This window comes from Leiobunum rupestre, chromosome 10 (assembly GCF_980474605.1).
Source record: "Leiobunum rupestre chromosome 10, qqLeiRupe1.1.hap1, whole genome shotgun sequence".
NCBI classification, from domain to species: domain Eukaryota; kingdom Metazoa; phylum Arthropoda; class Arachnida; order Opiliones; family Sclerosomatidae; genus Leiobunum; species Leiobunum rupestre.
This window is the reverse complement of record NC_143393.1, coordinates 49,216,526-49,238,379: the sequence shown is the minus strand read 5'-3', so window position 1 is coordinate 49,238,379 and position 21,854 is coordinate 49,216,526. Positions and strand designations below refer to the sequence as shown.

The 21,854-nt window shown below is 37.6% G+C and overlaps 1 protein-coding gene across 1 annotated transcript; it reads left to right on the top strand.

Moving 5' to 3' along the window:
• Positions 1-1,140: 1,140 nt before the first annotated feature.
• Positions 1,141-21,780, top strand: LOC149926121 (uncharacterized). The gene is made up of 4 exons (XM_090161866.1): positions 1,141-1,197; positions 16,600-16,838; positions 17,926-18,167; positions 21,531-21,780. The coding sequence occupies exons 1-4, from the start codon at positions 1,170-1,172 to the stop codon at positions 21,778-21,780; spliced, it is 759 nt and encodes a 252-aa protein (XP_090017992.1). The 5' UTR covers positions 1,141-1,169.
• Positions 21,781-21,854: the final 74 nt, after the last annotated feature.

The window sequence follows — 21,854 nt, the reverse complement described above, 5'->3', positions numbered from 1 at the left end:
AAGTGACGTTTTTTCTTACGCCCATCTCCATCGTGACCGGGGAACAATTTACTATATTTGCTCACTGATCATCTCCATAAAGTAATTATCCCAAGGAATAAATATATATTTTTGCTGATACAAAATTAATAAATGATATCTCTTAGATAAATTCGGCTTCATATGTTATACGCTTGGCAGGCTCCCACTGATTTCTCAAAAGACGTTTCTGAAGAAATGAATATCGCGTGACAATTTTGTGACTAAAGCGATTTTCCAGAACTACTTAATGATAAAAAATAATTAAATATACTTACGCAGTATAATTATTCAATTTCACATCGTCTGGCGGAGTTATGAGCTAGAAATTCTGAGCAGCGATGCGATGCGTGCTTCATGTTTGGCGGAATAATCGCGACCATTGAGGCCTGTGAAAGAACATGGTTCATTTTCATATAATAAGAGTTTATTTTACTGGAAATAACAACTGAAAATTTTACCCTGTTAAAGCTGCCTATTTGCGACTTAACTTTAATATTAGAGAGTAAAGAGTTCCACTTAGAAACCATACCATTGTCGTTTGGTTTTTAATCACGTAAGTTTGAAGAGCTTCTTAGGCGTAACAAAGTAAAAATTGTAAACACATTTTAAATATTCAATGAGATTGATACGTTGGCGTCGTGCTGCTTATGGCAACAGGTGCAGGAGTTTGAGACTTTGTTCGTATGGCAGGTGTCGTACCGCAAAGATGCAAGTTTCATTTTTACGACCTAGATGGAAACTTCCACCAAAAGAGTGTTGTTATATACTTGTGTTCTTATTATTTGTTTAAATTGAGGTAAATAAAACAACAATTGTGTATGAAACAAACAAGATAAGGTGATGGATGGGGAAAAAATGCTATTAAAAACGAAATTTCAATCCCATTTTATCTCATGCGAATATAATAATCAGCTAGGCTAATACCCAAGGCACCACCTTAGGCCTAAGTCATCATGCGACTTTTGAAGCCCTTAATTCAGGTGGCCGGGTTACAATGCGTAGGAGGGTGGTGGCAAGCCCTGCATATTTTAACACCAAGTTCATTTAGTTTAATTTCCTTTTTTGATTTCAGTCATTCTTCATGAAACTGAACAGATTAAGCAATGGATCGGTCAGAGGGGCTGAAGGAATGGGTTTCCTAATCATAAATGAAATTGCAAGATCCCTCAATATTACGTAAGAATCCATTGAAAAGTTAATAAATAAATCGGTTAAATAATAGACAGAAATTTCACCACAAGAAGAAAAATTGACTTCCTTTTAAAAGGTCACAGAATAATTTGAAAATCGAGCTCGTATTTCCGGTGGTTCTTCTCCTTCCACACTACGTGGTAGCAGACTCTACCAATCAAATTGAAACAAAATTCTAGCGCTTTATTCGGAATCTGTCGAGTAAATCTACTAGATTTAAAACGATTTTGGGTTCATTTAATTGAGGATTTGATCTTTCTTAAGAAAATATTTACGGGTTCAATGAGGTTCTATAAATGTTTTCTATTAAAATGGGATAGCTGTACTACAGCAAGTGTTTGAAATCAGCACATGGAAACGTAGAGGCATATTTGGTTCCCTAGTGTTGCGTGCCGAACCATTTTGTTAACAATATTGGAAGAACCACATTCTGAAAAATTTTAGATAATATTCAGTTCTACCTCCACACAATCATGTCTGCTTTTTTTAAACAAAATAATACGAATCTAGCATAACTGATTTCTACTATAACTGAGGGAAATTATGATTAATACATAAATACGGAGGAAATTTTACCTCTCCGAGGAACTTATGTTCCCTGGGAGAGGTTTTGCAATCACCGTGTCTGTGTTGCTGTCTGGCTGCTTATTTATTTATATATTCTACAATATTTTTAATGCTCATAAATTAAATTAAATTTAAAACGAATTAATATAATAGCCAGAAATCAATCTGGTTATGTTTAAATATTTTTCCGCTGAGACATTGACTTTCATGTCGCTATATTGAAAATAAAAAATACCACGGGCAAACTCTTACGAGTAGAGGTATATTTTGGCATGCCAACTTGTTACGCTATATATCTTAAGAGTAGTAATACTGTTGAAAATTAAAAGGATAATGACCGTTTAAAGGTAGGCGCTGAAGTCTAATATTTGTACATAGTATTTTACTGATAATGTTTCTTTTTTATTTACGGTTAATATACTCGCTCTGTATAATGTATAATCAGTTCGTTCCATTTAGTTCGTCTTGATCTCTACAGTGTTCTGTTTCATAATATGTCGATAAAATAAATAAATTAGTTTATTTTAATTTATTCCTTGCTTGATTTATTACTGCGCAACTTAGGGTTCTAGCCAAGTACACGACAACGTTTGTATCCTGGTCCATGCTGTCCCTTACTCAAGGTGAGGTTCCTGATACGATGGTTGGTCTACTGGGTAATAACATTGTGAAACTGCCTAGAACCAAAAATTGGAGAGGTAGGAAACGACGGGTAATTGAGGCCCTCACGATACGAGATGTGTACGAGATCATCAAAGGAAACTGGTCAAGCCATGGTCCCCTTCACAAGGGATAGGAAACATCACGACGTTGCGGGGAACTGACTGAAGAACTTTAAACTGGCGTTCAGCAATGCCATACCGTTATTTGACCGTCGTTATGAGCACGAACTGCGATACATCCAAAAAAATGTGAAACAAATTGTTTGAAATCTTCGAGCAGAAGTGGTTGAGCCAACTCAGTAAGTTTCTTACCCAGCTGATGAGAACAACGAAGTCTCCAGACGTTGACATGGCGTTGGAGTTATCCGAGCTGTTAGCCCGCGGGTCTCGTCACAGCAGTACGAAGGAGCCTACATCGTCCTCAGAGATCAAGAACAGTGGTCATAAACAAAGAAGCCGGGTACGATGTTTAAACTGCAATATGTTTGGCGATATCTCTAAGGACAGTTCGGAACCAAGAGAGCGTTAGAAGACAGAAAATCGCAGAAACAATAGCAGTGGACGCTTCTTCGCAGCAATTAGCCTGGTTGTCTGCACAACAGCAGAAGAAAACTGGTATTTTGACTCTGAAGCTACACAGCACATTATGAATGACCCCTCAAAGTTCATCCAGTTCCGAAAATTTTACACTATTAAGAATGGAAATAAGTCGCATATGACATCAGATAGTGAATGAGATATCAGAATGCAGTTACGAATCAGATAAAAGCTCTGCCAAGTAGACAATTTTGGGCATATCAAAGTTTTCACCTGTAACATCTCAAGAAACGAATCCCTAATTTTTAGTTCATAGCCTCGTGCGGTTTGCCGTTCCTACAAGAATATCAAAGCCAAGAATAGACTCGGTCTACCTGGAAAAGTTGGTAAAGTTGAGTCTTTATCGACTGAGCATTAATGTAGAGCGGCTATTAAATTATGTTCATCTGGCAGCTGATCCGAGAAATGAGAGACAAGTAAATGTCCAGACATGACACGAGTGCCTGGTCATCAAGACAAACGCCACGTCACTCAAATAGATAAAGTAAAGAAACCAGGAACCGTATCCATTCTAATCTCTGGGACCCATTTCCTACGCCGTCGATAAAGGGGAAACCATACTGCTCTTTACCGACGAATTCTAAATAGGCGTATTTCTTGAAACATAAATCCGATGTAGTTGAGTGTTTCTAAGATTTGCTTGCACTGTGTAAGAACAACGAGATTACCGTTCGCAAACTGGTGACTGATAACGGGATGGAGAACGTAAATGAAGAGTTCTGACAATGGACAGTGCAAGAAGGAGTTAGTCACCCAGAGTCAATTCCTTCTACGCTCGAGCAGAAATTAATTGCTGAAAGCGATAATAGCTAGACGATCAGGGAAACAGTCAAAGCTATGCTACATTCAAAGCCTGGTATACCACCGACAACCTGAGCTGAAGCCGTAAACACGACGACGTATATCCTAAATCGAACTACAATGACGAAAGTTATAGATGGGAAAGCAAAATCTTTCTGTTTAGCATCTACGAGTTTTTGGTACGGAATGCTTCGTGCATATTTCGAAAGAGAAAGAAGCTGTAAAAAAGGCTTATAAGGGTTTGTCGTCGAGTACAAAAATGATGCTGATGGTTACAAAGTTTACGTTCCAGTCAGTGATGACTCAGATGATGTTAACAGCCAGGGCAAGCAATCCTCCGACACTAAAGGTGCCGAGCTCCCTGCACGAAAAGACGGCACACCAACCTGTCAAACTTCCACATGACGAGGCACCTATACCAGATGAGCTTCCTTGTGACGAGGTTCCCTTACCCGGCAACGAGTTTCAGAAGAACACAACAGTCGAGACAGTTGGTCCTATTCTTCCAAATTGATCGAGTCTGATGAATTATGTTCATTGCAAAATACGTTCTTCTGCCCACAAAGTCTTCTTGATTAACGACGTCCTAACAAAGACAACCGAAGATCCATTTTTCAGTAAAAAAAGTTTTCATCGAGGGCGAGTGTTGAAGATTGAAAACGATAATGAGTTTTGACAACTAGCGCTGAAATCTTATGTTTGTACATAGTATTTAAATGATACGTTTGTTTTAATTGCCTGTATAAATACTAGCCCTGGTTAATCTATAACCAGTTCGCTCCATTTAGTTCGTCTTAATTTCTACAGTGTTCTGTTTCTTAATATGTCGTTAAAATTAATTAATTTGCGTATTGCTTGCTTGGTTTATTACATCAAACTTTGCTGTTGAAGTCAAACTCTAACAAATAAGCGCGGAACATTTGAAGGAAGTAAGAAGTAACCTATGTACTTCTAGTAACGCTTAAGATTAAGACATCCAAAATATACATTGTCTGTATTGATTTTTAATTGAATTAATAACATGTACACGATCATAAAATGTGATTATTATTATGGATGTCAGTCAATGAGCAAATTTGCCCTACTTTATGTAGCCAGTATTGAAATGTAATATTTGGACATCGAACCTTCCTTTTGTAGATATGAACTGACCGTGATTCCAAAAATGGGTTTTGGCATTCAACTAGCAAATAAAACCTGGAGCGGAATGGTTGGAAAGCTATCACGCCGGGTATGACTCGCCTTTTGACCCTATTTCTTTAGAATGAATGAGCCTATTCAGTTAAGGTAGAGCCACCTGAACGCTAACACCCTTCGTTCCCTTAGCTGCTGGCTGGTTTGATCATCTTATTCTACAAACTCATGCAAATCTCGGAATCGTGCACCTTTCCCGCTGGCGTTCCTCCGAGTTTAGTAAAAGAGTGCGTTCGACGGAGATTCTGCAAAACAGTGGGGTGGCGTAGTGGTTTGCACTTTCACCTCGCAGCAAGAGGAGCCGGGTTCGATCCCAGCTTGTGGCACTGGGTGAAAACTCGGAACAACTCCTTCTGCGTTGAGTTTGCAAGTTCTCCCCCACTGGTTTAAGGGGTTTTCCCCCGAGTTCTTCGGTTTCCCCTTCCATAAAAACTTGTCTAGGTTAACGGTAATAGTTAGTGTAGGGAGCTGTTGGCTCGAACTCGTGGCATGCAGGGCTTGCCTCCACCCTTCTACGCATTGTAACCCGGCCACCTGTAAAAAGGGCTTCAAAAGTCGCATGATGACTTAGGCCTAAGGTGGTGTCTTGGGTATTAGCCTAGCTGATTTTATAGTTATCTAACCCGACGAAACATTTTGATAAATCAGATATAAGATTATCGGCATATACGTTTAGATATTATAAAATGCAATATTTTAAACCCGAAACTAATCTGAATTCATTATTAACCGACCGACAGAAAGTTAGTGGAATTCAAACGAACCAGTTATCCGAAAGGAATTTCAAATAGTTTAGTTTATTTGCTCTCCACAAGATTTAACACGAAACGTATAAGTTAGATAACTGTTAAGCTTATAAAATCTGGTTAGAATAATTCTAGATCGGATACTAGAGGGAAAAATAGATACAATTGGAGATTAGATTGTTTGAAGGGGTAGTATTAAATATGAAACTGATTATCTTCAGGTATATATCTGATATTTGCAGTGGCTATTGGAAGCACGTCTGCAAACAGCTTAGAAAAAACCAGTATTGTAATTTTACAGAATGCAGATTTGTCGGAATGTAAAAGGAGGATTTGTAATGAACAGCCTGACTGACCCACATTTCTTATCCCTAATTTAAAAACACTTTATACTCCCTTAGTCCTTATAAGCGGTAAAAATTGTACAGTCAGAAGAAAAGATTACACTACACGAATGTTCTTATTAAAGTTTGTTTGTTTTCACTTTAAATGTCAATAGGTGTTTCCATAAAATAAAAACATTAAAAGTGTAAATAGATTTTCTCCGTGTCACCTAGGAGCAACAAACGCAAGGAGAACGCAACTAGCCTTTAAACACGCTAAACAGGGATGTGTACAAATTTCATTGGACGAACCTTTACGCTGAACGTTTTACGGGCGGGGGGAGACAATTTCCGAATTTTTCCCTTCCGGCGGCAGCAGGCGCTATAGCGTCTAACCAATGAAACATGTACGCAAGAAAATGCACGACTTTTGACGGGTTGTGGTATCCTTGTACGGGGTGCTGTGTTTGTTGCTCCTAGGTGTCACAAACTTTAGCTTTTTATTACTTTATTTGCACGCGAGTTTCGCAAGTGGACTTGAAGCTTCAAACTCTTGATCGACTCCATCGCGTGCTCTCTACCTTCAATACATATAGCTAGTGGCGTAGAAAAAACATTTACACGTGACCTCTCGTATTTTATAGAACACCTGAGAGGAATGTTTGTCGGGCTTCCAACCTTAATGTATCTTTTTATATTTATATTTTTATTTCAATAGAATTAAAAAACATTGGAATGTTGATTGTTTACAGATAATCGATATTGGTGTTACGACCTTGGAATTTTCGTACGAAAGAGCCAAAGTCATTGACTTCTCGGCGCCGTACTTCCGGGACAGCGCCAGATTTTTCACCAGCTACGAAAGCGGAGAGACACCCAAGAAGATATTTTTCTTAGACCCGTTTTCTTATGTGGTAAATGCACTGAAGGCCTATTCACACGACCCAACATTTATGCAAAACATTGTTTATCAACACGAGTCGCCCTCACAAAGGCTTTTATCGGTCAAGGTTTTCTGTGCGATACTTAACTCCCAACTATTTAAATCTAAAAATTTTCGTATATATCGTTTTCATTACACAAAATTAATGATAATATTAATATTATCAGGAATCCATACCTCTACTTGGAATGATTATCGCGGCAGATTTTCGTCTCGATGTGGCTGACGGTTTTTTTTTGACTTAACAAACAACTACATGAGAGGGGAACGCGCGCAAAGGCGATTTTATCTCTCGTAGGCGGGGCTAATGCCGTCAGAGTGATCTTACCATACGCGATACGGCAGGATAAGCATTCCAAGTAGAGGTATGGATTCCTGATATTTTATACCTTTATTAATTTAAATTTGGTCGATTTTGGAGTATTTTGTGTTAGTAGGCCGTAAGATCTTATTTATTCGCTCCTTTCTTTCACAAGCGCTTCTACAAACCTTCCACTATTTATAATAATCAGCTAAGCTAATACTCAAGGCACCACCTTATGCCCAAGTCATCTAGCGACCTTTAATGTCCTTAAACATTGCGTAGGAGGGTGGTGGCAAGCTCTTCAGGCCACGCGAGCCAACAGCTTCCTACACTTACTATTACCGTTAACCTCTACATTTATTTTTATCTCAAGCCCCGCCTACTAAAAAATATCAATTACCCTTCGGTTTAAAGATGAAACGTCATTCTGCGGGTGTTTAGTGGTTCTGCTTATTCGCGGTGGAATACAAACCCGGTTCATTTACCGCTGGAGAAAAATGTATTAATTAAACGAGTTTTGCCGAAATTTCTCATGCAAGATTAGATAGTTTTTTGCTATTTAATCTGCAATTTGTTCATAGGTTTTCTTTTACATAGGCCTTCAGAAAAGGTAACATGGCCCTTTGTTTTAATATAGGCTCTAACGTCACTTTATCTTATTTTAACAAGTCGACGAGCGCGTATTAGTTTTGTATTAGAATATGTTCTAACGGTATTGGTTTGAAATTGGTTTCTATTTAATGAATTTATTAATTTATTTATTTACAGTGAAATTTTGGGGCCCTATTTTTATATTTATTTGGTCGCTTAGCTAGGAATAAGAAATTATTTTCTGTAATAAAAAAAGAAATATTTCACATTCTTTGAGAAATGGGCAAGGAGATATTTTACATCATGTTTCAAATGGACAGGGAAATTTTTTACATAATTTTTCAGATGGACAGGGAGATATTTTACATAATTTTTCAAATGGACATTTAGATATTTAGAGCTCGGCGCTTGGATAAGAATTAATCACTTTATTTATTTTTATCCAAAACACACATTTATCCACAAATTATCCGAAAAAATCTATTATTTTTACATGTTAAATTGCTTTTTAGTCTGGATAATATCCACCACGAATAAACAGTTAATCGAAATTTTTATGGTTAATCGAAATTTAAGCGGTTAATTTATCTGTTTCGCCGAGCTCTAGAGATATTAAACATCATTGTGAAATGGGCATGGACATATTTCACATTATTTGTGAAAATATTGATAGTATTCTACATATTTCTTTTAAGGAGTGGATGCAATTTTTATTTTTGTTACTTCAATTTCGGGTTTTGATCTTCTTCACGGATCGCTTTCAAACATTGCACTCAGGTATTTGTACATTTTAACTCAGTTAAGTAAACTATGCAAATTTATAATAATTTGAAAAACTCAGATTGTCCGACTTTTAGGTTAAAATACTTATAAATTATTTTTGGTAAGACTGAAAAAAAACCCACAGACAAATATTAGGTAACCGTCTTTTTAAGCGATTTTCGTGTAAATGTTGAACTTTCTGATCATGTACTCAGAAACGAAATTTATAATTTTGGTTGGAATTACTAAAGTACCGAAAAATTTGAGAGGGATCCTAGTCTATTGCGTATAACGGATGATAAAATTAGCTAGAGGTCGGTGACGGTTAATTATTATCCATAATTAAATTGATTTTTTCGGGAAAAATGTAAACAAAGAAATTTACCGGTTAATATTTCGGAAAACGATTAAAAACATGTATTATTCGTAAAATTTGAGCTTTTTATCGATACAAATGTATCAAAAAATTAATCGGATAATACAGAAATATAAATTACTTGATCAAAACGTTTTACGAATAATTTTGAGAGCTTTAATTATTGAATAAAAGTTAACCATCCCCGACCTCTAAAATTAGCGAATAAGTCCATTCTGAAAAGGGAAAAAATGCTAAACCCTAAACAAAGGACATCACACTACTTCTATGGGATTTGGCTTTCGACTGATTTTTTTCAAATTTAAACATGTTGTTAAGCTTGATCAAAGGCGCGAAATTGTACATTGCCATTTTTCCCTAGCTCCTATAGTCTGTCCAGTATCAGCGGTCAAAAGTAGATGAAACTTAGTATAGTCTATTTGTTAAAAGTAGTCACGGCCCATCGGTTAGTGTTCTACGTTCGCGCGTCGCTAGTCCGGGATCACTATAAATAGAGTTTTCTTCAATCTCTTGCCAAGATTCGGGGTAGTGATGGGCAATTTAAAACAAATTGTGATAGCTCTCACTCCACCTCATTCCCGTTTCTAAAATTTTAAACTCAAACTCATCTCCTCTAACCATCGTAAACTAACTTTTTATATCCTCTCCTCTCATCGAATTTCGCTAGTTAATTTAACCTCGCGCACACTCCCGCTAGTTATAAAATATCTCCTTTCAATCTCCTTCTCTCTGAAATGGCTACATTGTGAAACTCCTCTCACGCTCCTCTCCTTTTGATGTTTGGCGCATCTGACCTCCTCTCAGATTCTTAAACTGTTCTCACAGGTGTAGAACAACGACCATCACTGGCCGGTGGCCACATTAGATTTACTGCCTTTAACTGCTTTATAGCCTTCTAACATCAGCCTTTTATGTTATTGTACGTTTGGGCTTTGTTATTGGCCAAAGTAACATAATTATTTCTAAGAAGGTCATGTTTTTATTTTTCTTTTGTTTTGGTTTTCTTACATCTAATTTCAAACTCGCCACCGCAAACTAACTTTTTGGCTGATCTCCTCTCATCGCATTTCACTAATTAATTTAACCTCGCTCACACCCCAAATACATTCTTTGAAAAATCTTATTTCCACTCACTCTCCTCTCACTTAAATTCATAGCTTGGAAACTCATCTCACGCTCCTCTCCATTGGAAGCTTAGAGCATCTCACCTCCTCTCAATTGCTCTCACTGAGAGGAGAGTGCCCATCACTGATTCGGGGTGCTTCCCAAAACCGAGCGTCGGCTTTGGTTTCGTTCTGATCGTACGATGAACGAACTCAGTAAATACCCATAGATATAAGAAATGTATATAAAGGTCTAGATAAATTTCGGGGCGTCTAAGCCTAACATAAAATACGGAATTGACACCTAGCAGACACCGAGGAAGGCACGTGACCAAGAGCACGAGCTCTCTTAGCAATTTAGTACTAAGTGCTTGACCTTTCCGCAGGCCTTAGTCTTTAGACACGATCTGTTGGTGACTTTTAGTATAATTTTTAAGCAGGAGACGATGGCTCTCGCGACGATAGCACGAGCTTTCTTACCGATAGATAGCGTCTTATAAGGATAGCCTGCAGAAATTACGCGTTTCTGCTAGCTGTCACCTCCGTATTCACTCCCTTTGAAATATTTTATCTAGACCTTTATATACGTTTCCTATATCTTTGGTAAATACCTAATTAAATATTGAGTTTTAACTGTCGTGTGACAATGACTTTAACAGAGTGTGTTTTTAAATCGATAAATAAGTGTTTGAACTGTTGTGGTGTGACTGTTTCTTTCGTATCAGCGAGTGTTGAATGTGAATTCAACGAAACGGTAAATGTTATGTTATGTTTTATTTTATTATTGCTCATAAAATATTGTTTAATAAATAATTCCACGTACGAAAATTCATCGAATAATAATTTTCGAGAAGAGAAATAAAAAATATTGAAGTAGAGGTGTAAAATATTAAAAATCTTGTATTTACTGAGTTCGTTCATCGTACGATCAGAACGAAACAAATCCGACGTTCGGTTTTGGGAAGCACCCCGAATCTTGGCAAGAAATTTAAGAAAACTCTTTGGATAATGAGCCCGGACTAGGGACGCGCAAGCGTAGAGCGCTAACCGATGGGCCGTGACTTCTTTTAACAAATAGACTACACTAAGTTTCGTCCACTTTTGACCGCTGATACTGAACAAACTATAGGAGATAGGGGAAAATGGCAATGGACAATTTTGCTCCTTTGATCAAGCTTAACAACATGTTTCAATTTGAAAAAAAATCTGTCGAAAGGTAAACCCCATAAAAGAAGTGCGATGACCTTTGAAGAATACAAATAGCTCGTACCGATGGGTCTTCGAGCAAACACAAAGACGCGAATCTCGGACCAAATAGATCTTCGAGTGAAAAACTAAATTAAATTAAATAAAATAGACCGGTTTCGTCCTATTTGGGACTCGTCAGTACCGTGCGGTAAATCTGGCTCGCGACTACGACAAGTGATCCTAACTTTTGAAAATTGACCAATTGGATTTTGATTTCTGGTAAATGAAATTTATAAAATTTCAATTTGTTTCGACTTCATACCATGCAAATGTAGTATGGGTAGTATGGGTAGTGCGTTTTCTTTCTTCACGTTATTATGTTCGTGCTTAATCTATTCTGATGTACCGGATTCGACACGTCAAACTTGGAGTGCTTATCCTGTCCACGAGCGGATGAGATCATTGAAACAGATATTCCCTCGTTCCTATGACAGACAAATTTATTTCCGAATTTCTTGGACGGAGATGAACTCGGCTGCCCCATAGCAAAACCTTATTACCAACAAATTTAGGAAAAATTAGATTTTTACGCATAAGTATTACTAAGGCATGTACAAAAGTACTGTAAAGGTTTCAGGTAAAAGTCATAAATATTTCACTATTTATGATTTAAAAAATGGTTTTGGATTTTATAATTTTTGCATTAAAAACCACTTTAAAATCTTATAACTTAGGTTTTGAAAAAGTCAAATGTCTCAAATTACGCTCGTGTTGGTTAAAAGGTTTTGCCATGTTATCAAATAGTTTTCGAGGTAGAGGAAGAAGCTTCCATCTCCTCAAATTACTGTTTTCATTTACTTAAAACCTGTACCTTCTCATTCTACCATTGATTATTCCGCCGACTTTTAGAAGGAAAATTATTTCTGGGCAAAATACGACAAAGAAAGAGATTCTAAAACTATTTCAAAGGGAAAATATGGTTTATAAATAGGTTTATATCAGCTAGGCTAATACCCAAGGCACCGCCTTAGGTCCAAGTCATCAAGCGACTTTTAATGCCTGAAACAGGTGACCGGATTACTATGCGTAGGAGGGTGCCCTTACGAGAATGATTTGATTCGATTTTGGACATTGGATCCAATTTGTATCAAGCTATATCCTGAAGGGATCAAATAAGGATCAACTATTTTTTGATCAAATAATCTTTATCAAATTTGGATAAAAAAATCTTTTAACTAAGAACTGGATCCAAGTTTGATCCAATAGCATTGGATCCAAATTTGGATCCAAATTAATTGGATCAAATAAAATTGTATCAATTTTAGATCTGAAAAAATCTTAACTAAGAATGGGATCCAAGTAGAATCCAAATTAATTTGATCAAATAAAATTGTATCAAATTTGGATCCGATTAATATTGGAATCATGTAGTATATTGTAAGATGTAGTCATCTACCGCCAGCGGTTAGAAACACTGAGAATAACTTAAGCCGGTGGCTTAAATATATTATTTCTAAAATAGATGACGGCACCGTATAATGTTAAATGACAGCCGCCGTAAGTGTTTCTAGAAAGTGGTCAAAACCGAGACATCATAGCGGATATCAATTGAGTGTTCAAGAATCTAGAGTAAATATTCCTAACTCAATGGTATAAACATAATTATAGAAGGCGATAGGACATTAGATGACTACTTTTTATGTCTGATGAGACCGCCAAAACAATATCGATCTCAGTAAATATATTTTTATTTCAATGGTTAAATTTATCGAACAACTGGCAACATTTTGATAAAACTCTACAGCATAGAAATCAGATTGTAACTAGAACGATTTTTGCAATGGACCACGCGCCGATTTGAAACTGGCGGATTAGTCAGTAACGCCCAAGGTTAGTAAAAAATGCTATAAAAGGTAGCCTCGTTTGGGTGGTTTTGGTTTACGCGTCGTCTTATTTTAAGTCTGTTCCCTGCCTTCTACACTCTAGTCGGTTCTCTAATAGCATAGACGAAGAACGCCGTTTTTTATCAGTTTCTTAATTTTAGGCCAAAGTAGACGACATTTGGCACATATCGTAAGGTTCCTAGGTTTTTTGTTTAAAAATTAGCTTTTCATTATAGTACCTAATCGTTTCTTGGCATGATTTGTTATCCATGTAACAAATTTTTCCAAAAAGTTTGACGTCGTTCTTGTCCCTTTAGCTATGATTAATTATCATATGTGCTTCACTGTGAGTTACACTCACGACTAAGTGAAAAGTTAGTATCTGCTGTTAATGTTGTTTAAATATAATTCATGCCACTAAAATTACCTTTTTTCAAAGTATTGCTTACCGCCCAGAGTCCGTACTGTTAATGCTGGTCCCAGTCGGTATCCAAATCAAATTGGATCAAGAGCGGATCCAAATCTAATTCTATCCCGACCGGATAAAACTGTCAGTTTGAATCAAAAGCTGTTCCAAAACTAATTGGATCCTTCTGGATCCAATTCTCATTGAATTAAGAGTTGATCCAAATCTAATTGTATCAAGAGCGGATCCAATTCTCATTGGATACCAACCGGATCCAAATATCATTAGATCCAGTCGGGTTCCAAACTCATTGTATGGCGACTGGATCCAATTAGTCATTGGATCCCGAACGGATCCAAATCTCATTGGATCCCGAATGGATCCGAACCTCATTGGATCAAGACCCTTGGATCCCAAATAGATAACAGTTAGATCCAAAATTTAATCCTTAGAAGTCTGTAATTTCATCCCCGTTTGATCTGTCCAATTTTTTTGGTTCAAATTTCGATCCACCATTTTCGTAATAGTGGTAGCAAGCCCTTCATGCCACGTGAGCCAACAGATCCCTACACTCATTACTACCGTTATTCTCTACAAGTTTTTATGGAAAGGGGAAACCGAAGAACTCGGGGGAACACCCCTTAAACCAGTGGGGAGAGAAATTGCAAACTCTACGCAGAAGTAGTTGTTCCGAGTTTTCACTATATATATACCGAGGGGTCCGTCACTTCAAGGAATCATTACATGCCTTGATTCCCCAATTCCGAATCACAGGAATCAGGGCGGGAATCTTAAATTTTTCCGGAATCAAAGAATCATCTTCGGATCTGGAATCATAACCGATTCATGGAATCTTACAGGGTATCAAATTCGAATCATTGAATCGTCTCAAGAATCTGGAATCAAACCAAAATCGTGGAATCACCTCGGGAATCAAACTCTAGTGATGGAATCTTTTTCGTTGAATCATGGAGGATATGAATTACAATCGCGCCCGCTCGATCGCGCCACTGAATCTTTGCTTCTTCGTCTATTTTTGTTTTGTTTGCTACGTAGTTTACAAATCCATAACGAGGTCGGTGTGTGGATGGGGCGTTAGCCTTCCAAGGCCGGTGGGGATGGTGGGGGGCACGCGTGTCTTCCGAGAGAGGTGAAGTTTGACGCCACGTTTTATTTTAAGGCCCGTCCACACTATGAGGAAATCGCATCTAAGTTCGCGCGCGTGATTCACACGCCTCTTACGCGACTCGTCCACATATCAAACATTTGTTTATACGCGAGATATCTTTGGCTAGTCAAACATTTTTGCATGGTACGCGTCCAATCATCCAATTACATCGCTCCACAATGACGTCACTATTTTGGGTGTCAAACACGGATCCAAAATGTCGCCGTTTTGCAGTACGCTCAGACGTTGGTGATCCAAAGTTCGGGGAACCCTTTCACTTCATTAATTAAATTTTCCTCATTAATTGCAATTTTTGTCCATCTTTATATTACACGATAGTAAAACAGCCAAAAAGTAGACGTCTATACATTCCAGAGAGGATTAGTGACGTCAAAAAGTACCACGTGAGACATTGGATGAAATTTTTCGAGCTAAAATCTAACGAATTTAAGTGTGGATGAGTTGCGAAACTAACATGCTATTTTCGCGTTTCAAGCGAAGAAGCGACCCGCGCAAAAAAAGGATAGTGTGGACGGGCCTTTAGGTAATATCATTTTAAAGGGATGCGCAACTTAGGAATATGACTGAACCGTATCCTGGAATGGAAAACTGTATTCCCCCAACACGGGATCCCCGCCGCACCTACGCTAACGTAGCTTGAGCTAAAACTTTAACCTAAGCCTGTAGCGCCATCTTATGGCAGACAGTGTTACTACATTAACATGTACGCGTGTGCATATAATTTCGTAGTGACGGGATTTTCTTTGGTTTTAATTAGGAGAGGAATGTTTGCTTTTAGTAGCAAAATATTGTAATATCTAATTAAATTAAACATTATATATTTACGATTATTTGTCTCTTTTTTACTTTTGGAAAAACAATAAAGTTGTGTTCTTGGAATATTAAATTGAACGCTTTTCCTTGTTTCATTGTAAAAACTATAAAAGCACGTGGCATGCCAACAACTAGCAGACGAATTTTTTTTCTTAAGTTCAAAAAATTTCCGCTCGATGTCTATATTGTATTATTTTCAATGGTCTAACGTTGCCAAGCCTACCTACAGTATACTCCATAATTTCCTCTCAATAATTTCCATTCTCCTAGGTGCAAGCAAATTTGCAGAAAAATGGTAAAAATTGAGTGTATTGCTAATACGTAGTGAACTCTGATGCAGGTGAAGGGATACAAAACATCATTATCAGACTGACGATTCCAAATGCTGCAAGCAACGTAGGTTGCGGATCCCTTGAAATGTAAAATATTATTTCCGGTTCCCTTAAATATAAACAAAGAAATAACCTTAATCAGAATCAACTAAGATAATAAGGGATTAATTAGGAAATACGGAATTTACGTAAAATTGTGACTATTTGAAATCTTAGCAGAATCTTGAAATCAAGCAGAAGAAATCCACGGAATCGAAGGTGCAACCAGAAAAATAAATTTGAATTACAAAAGAATCAGAATGGAATCATGGAATCAAGGCGGAATCACCGAATAAAATGGAATAAAGGATTTTTGGAATCAACGAGAATCAACTCTAAGATTACTTGATTCCGAATCTTGTAGGCATTTTCTTAAGTGACGGACCCCTCGATCTATACACTTTATATTGTTAGGCGTGGTTATGGATGCGATAAAGCGCCTAAGAGTCCGGGTAGTATTTATTCTGCTACTAAAGTCTTAAGCGAAGAAAATTCTACGGAAAAGTTATACAGATACGCAGTAATGAGTGATTAGTTTACAATAGAAGATTTATCTTTTTATTTATAGGAAAACGCAAAAAGGTAATATATCTTTTCCCAAGAACAAGGACTTTGCAGCAAGTGTTTAGCCTGTTTCTGTGGACTATCGTTCCGATATTTTTTGGGTCGTTGCTAAAATCATCCGCCAGTTTTTCGAAAATTGAGAGAATTCAAACTTTAACACAGCTCTCGGATTTAGCGAAGAGTGGTGCCTATCATATAGCTGCCAGGGAAAACTCCAATCAACTTGATTTTCTGCTAAACCAAGTAAGAGCCTGTAATTGATCGAAACCAGGTTATCATTCACTGACGTCAAAGGAAAAATTGGGGTTTTTATAAATTCCCATACAAAAGGTCAATTTGTGTTTATAGCTCGGGCTACTCAAATGGATGACCTCAACCTTCCAAATAGAACAGATAATGACTATAATAAAACGCTAATTCAGTTTCTGAAAGAAGGTTGATGGAATTTTATTCATAATTAACGCGCTTAATTAATCTGGCAGTAAGTAATTTTTATCAAAAACTTTTATATTACTAATTCCTCATGTAGAGTTGTAGACCTACTTTATTTGACCTTTAAAAGGGATTTAATTAATTTTGGATAAATAATTTCCTCCATCCAAAACACGTCTATATTTATTTAGTAAAACTATAACAGCACCTATCGCCGATTTTAGAAGAAACATACTGCAGAGTAGAAGTGTCCTACAGGCAGACTAAAGATGAAGTGTCCTACAGGCAGACTAAAGATGAAGTGTCCTACAGGCAGACTAAAGATGAAGTGTCCTACAGGCAGACTAAAGATGAAGTGTCCTACAGGCAGACTAAAGATGAAGTGTCCTACAGGCAGACTAAAGATGAAGTTAGCTCAAATGGCCGTGGAAAATCTTTCTTTTGATCTTTCTAAAGAAATGTTGAATCGTTGATTTTTTTTTATTTAATTGGACCGGCGTTTGATTTCAAATTTGAAAAAACAATCGGGAAATATTTCCCTTTTATTTAACGACATATTACATACAATTTATAACGAATCATTTAGTCAAATCTAAACTTGGTTTACTCGAAATGTATCTTACATTACCAGAAAAATCCCCTCGAACCCTTTTTTAGATGTTATCGCATTTATGTCAGTCAGTAGGGACTGCAAGCGCTTTATCCAATGAGAGAAGGTCGGAGGAACCACCCCTTCCCGCGTCAAATCGGGGACGGTTTTAAATAAATATATTAAGTATAGTATCACAAGTTTTTAGGGCTAACAATTTTTATTCAAGCTACTCGAATTGCAGAAAAAATAATTTAAAACTGTAATTACATCGTTCCTAATCAAGAGTACCTACATTTTTGGTTTCAGGAGATAACAGGTGTGGGCGATGTTTTCCGTAAGTCAGTGGTTCCGTGCGACGAATCAGACGGTTACGAAAAGATTTTCGAAGGTGACACGGCGTTTTTGTATTCCGAAAAGTCGTTCGTATGGAATATGGCCAACAGACATCCCAAGGAACGATATCACACGGTAGAAGAAGCCGTCTACACCACGTTTAAAGGAGTCGGCATCAGGAAAAACTTCACCTGCAGAGAAAACCTTGACCAATTGTAAAGTTGCATTTCCTCATTTATTATATTGCTTTATTAAGAGGTAGTAAAGATCTTGGGGGAATGGTTTAAGGGGACCGCGTTCAGTAACAGCAAACGGTTGGACCGTTCAATGCGCATTCGCTACTGTACGACTTTTTTCCCTTCCGGGATTGACGTCACGTTTGCAAACGGAGAGTCAACGAAATAAGCGGCTGGAAGGGCCGGTTATTTTGTTGATAAACGCAATTGTTACGTCACAGCACGCGGGAAGGCTAGTTGCAGACGACACGACAGACGATATATGATAAAATTTACAACAATCGTAAAAAAGCGTTCAACAGACGTGCCGTCACGATTGCCAATGGAGATCAACGGTCAATTCACAATTTCCGTTGAGCGTCACTGAACGCGGCCGGGGTTTTCCCCTGAGCTCTACGTTTTCCCTTTCCATAAAAACTTGATGAGGTTAACGGTAATAGTTAGTATAGGGAGCTGTTGGCTCGCGTGGCATAAAGGGCTTGCCACCACCCTGTTACGCATTGTAACCCGGCCACCTGAATTAATCGCTTTAAAAGTCGCTTAATGACTATGGCCTAAGGTGGTGCCTTGCGTATTAGCCTAGCTGATTATTATTATATTATGAGTTTTGTATATTAGGCATATAACTAGTGTCAAATATCCATTTAATAAATCTGCTCTTTCATAATAGTTTTACTCAAGTTTGCAGAGTACATTGATAAAATTTAACTAATAAAATTAATCATCTTTTATCACCCATCAATTTACTCGTATTCACCCCCGAGCTGATTCGTATTCACCCCTGAGACCAAGAGTGTATTCGTCTTCACACCACGAGTGTATTTATCATCCCACTCCCGAGTGTATTCGTCTTCTCACCCCGAGTGTACGAGTGTATTTGTCTTCACACCCCGAGTGTATTCGTCTTCAGACCAAGAGTGTATTCGTCTTCACACCACGAGTGTATTTATCTTCACACCCCGAGTGTATTCGTCTTCTCACCCCGAGTGTTTTTGTCTTCACACCCCGAGTGTATTTGTCTTCATAACCCGAGTGTATTCGTCTCCACTCCCGAGTTTATTGACATACACCCATGAACATAGGTCTGACTAGCCAATGACCAGTTGGTTTACCTGTGGCTAGAAATAATTGATGTTGTCGCAGCTAGACCGATTCCTCATTAGCTTTTTTTGGGGCCGTTGGTGAGCGGCATTTAGGGAATTATGAAAATCGCTAATCATAATCCTGCTTCAACTAAAGCTACACGAGGGGATAACCACTTCTTTAAAATCTGTTCATCGATTAAAGGAGTTCAAAGGTTAGAAAAGTCTTTGGCAAATGTTAAATCTGTAATCAGTTACGTAATCACTTAAGTACAGCCAATGCTTCATGCTTGTACACCGATTACAGGAAGTGATCAGCCCCTCGAAGGTACGGGGTGATCTGTGTAAGTTCAAAATTCATGGATTTAATCAAGCAAAGGAAGTGCCCTGATAACGCGACAAAATATACAAATTAATAATTTCAAAGAGTTACAAATAAATAAAATAAACAGTAGAGTTACGGGAACAGGATTAAATGCAGGTGAATTTTTGGCTGAATTAATTGAGGAATATTTTGGGGGAATGGAGTTAGATTTGGCCAAAAGTGGGAAATATATAAGTATATTAAAAATATTTAAGACAAAGAGTGGTGGGCTTTAACACATAATTCGGTATATCTCAATTGAAACTTGTCCAGACGAGGCTTAAATGCCGCTGCAGAGAACTGAACTTTTACAGATGAAGGGAGTTTATTTCAACGAGATCGGTTCGTAGCCTTCCATCTTTAAGATTAAAAAAACCAAGGTGCTTCAGTCGTTCAGGGTATGGTAGAGTGCGGAGACCCGGAACAAGTTTTGTGGATCGCCTTTGCATCATTTTTAGTTTTTTAATGTCCTTAACTAGATGGTGGAACCAAATACTAGAGCAGTAATCAAGGGGGGGGGGGGGCGAACATGTACTTGGTAAAATATTTTAAAAGTGTTTGCACTGAAGTGGAAAAAGAACATTCTCAACATAAAGAGGGCTCTCATACCTTTGGCAGATGCAACTGCACTATGAGTAAACCCTAACATACGCCCAGCCAACATAATCGTTCTGCACCTCAATCACACGTCCACCTAATCGGTATTACAAGCGGCGGCTATTGACACCACAGTGTATTATACCATAAATTTAGACTGATTAAAACTCATAAATTTAAATGACACCCTTTGTTCTTGGGCGCCAATTTCCCTTAGGAGGGTTTGGAGTCAGCAATAGAGGTAATTCAATGCCCAACCTTATGGTCGTCAGCATAGATAAAATAACTTCGTATACAGATAGGAAACTTCATGCTGTAGAAGTGACGCCAGAATTTTGGCCAACATCTGGTGGCGGCACCCGAATAATATTATTTGGTGCAGTTCGCACTACTCGAAGTACGTACTAGAACCTTGGTGTAACGCAATCCCAATTGCAAAGGCTTAAGCGAGCTATATGTATTAAAAGTACTTTTTCTTGAACTGAGAGCAAATTTAAAAAAATAGCACTAAAGAAATAGCATTCAGTAAAGATTTCAAGTTGGTTTTAAACGCTATTTATGGTATATTTAAAGACATTTACCTTGCAAAATACGTTTATTCTCAAAACTCCGACCTCAAATTTCTCAATACGTTCTACGCTCTTGAGAACACAGCCAACTGGCGCAGTCACTAGATGTCAGGGCAATCTCGTGAGAGTCAGTTTGCCCCATTGAAGTTTCCTATCTATATACGAAGCTATTTTATCAATGGCCGTCAGTTTCAGAAAATACTCTTATCACAATAGGGTAGTCGTGAATAAAAATGATGAGTAATGCAAGTCCCAAATCTGAGCCCTGGGGCACCCCGCTAGTGACCTCAAACCAAGAGGAGGAAACTCCACATAGAGTAAGATGGTTAGTGCGACCACGTATAAAGTTCGAAATCCAATTCACAATAAAAGGAGATACATCTAATCATTCAAGTTTTCGGAAAAGCAGGAAATGTGGGACTGTGTCCAATGCCTTCCGTGAGTCTAAAAAAATGAGATCAACCGAGTCGCCACTGTCAATTTATTTAATTACCTGTAAATTAATAAATTCATGCTTGCACTATGCTTGGAAAGTCTCCCACGGGATAGGCGCATTTCTTAATTTTGCAAACCACGTTTTCGCCCAAAAAAAGCAATCAACAGAGCTGATTTGCATTGATTGACTATCGATCCTTTTAGAATTCAGTCTCGAGTTTAATCTCTTTCTAAGGGTGGTTTTATTTGGTGTTCTAAGTTTTGCGAGATTAATATAATTACTGTCTCAATATAGGTTGTTAACTCTTCGAGAAATTGGATTTCTTTTGATTTGGGAAAAAAACACCATGAGACGGCATCGATTCGATTACGATGACGATATTGCGCAACCTAGTTACATATCGAGCAAAGATTTTAAGAATTTGTCTTTCCTGTGGCTCATTGGATTGGTTACTTCCCTCGTCATCCTTTACTCGGAAAATGTATTTTTCGCTCATTTACAACTAATATTTAATTCTTACTTTTGTTCTAAAGAAAATAAGTAATTTACAATTCTTTGAAATAAGAACAAATAAAATGAGTTTTAGTAGAAGTGTATTATTATTCTGACAAGCCGTGG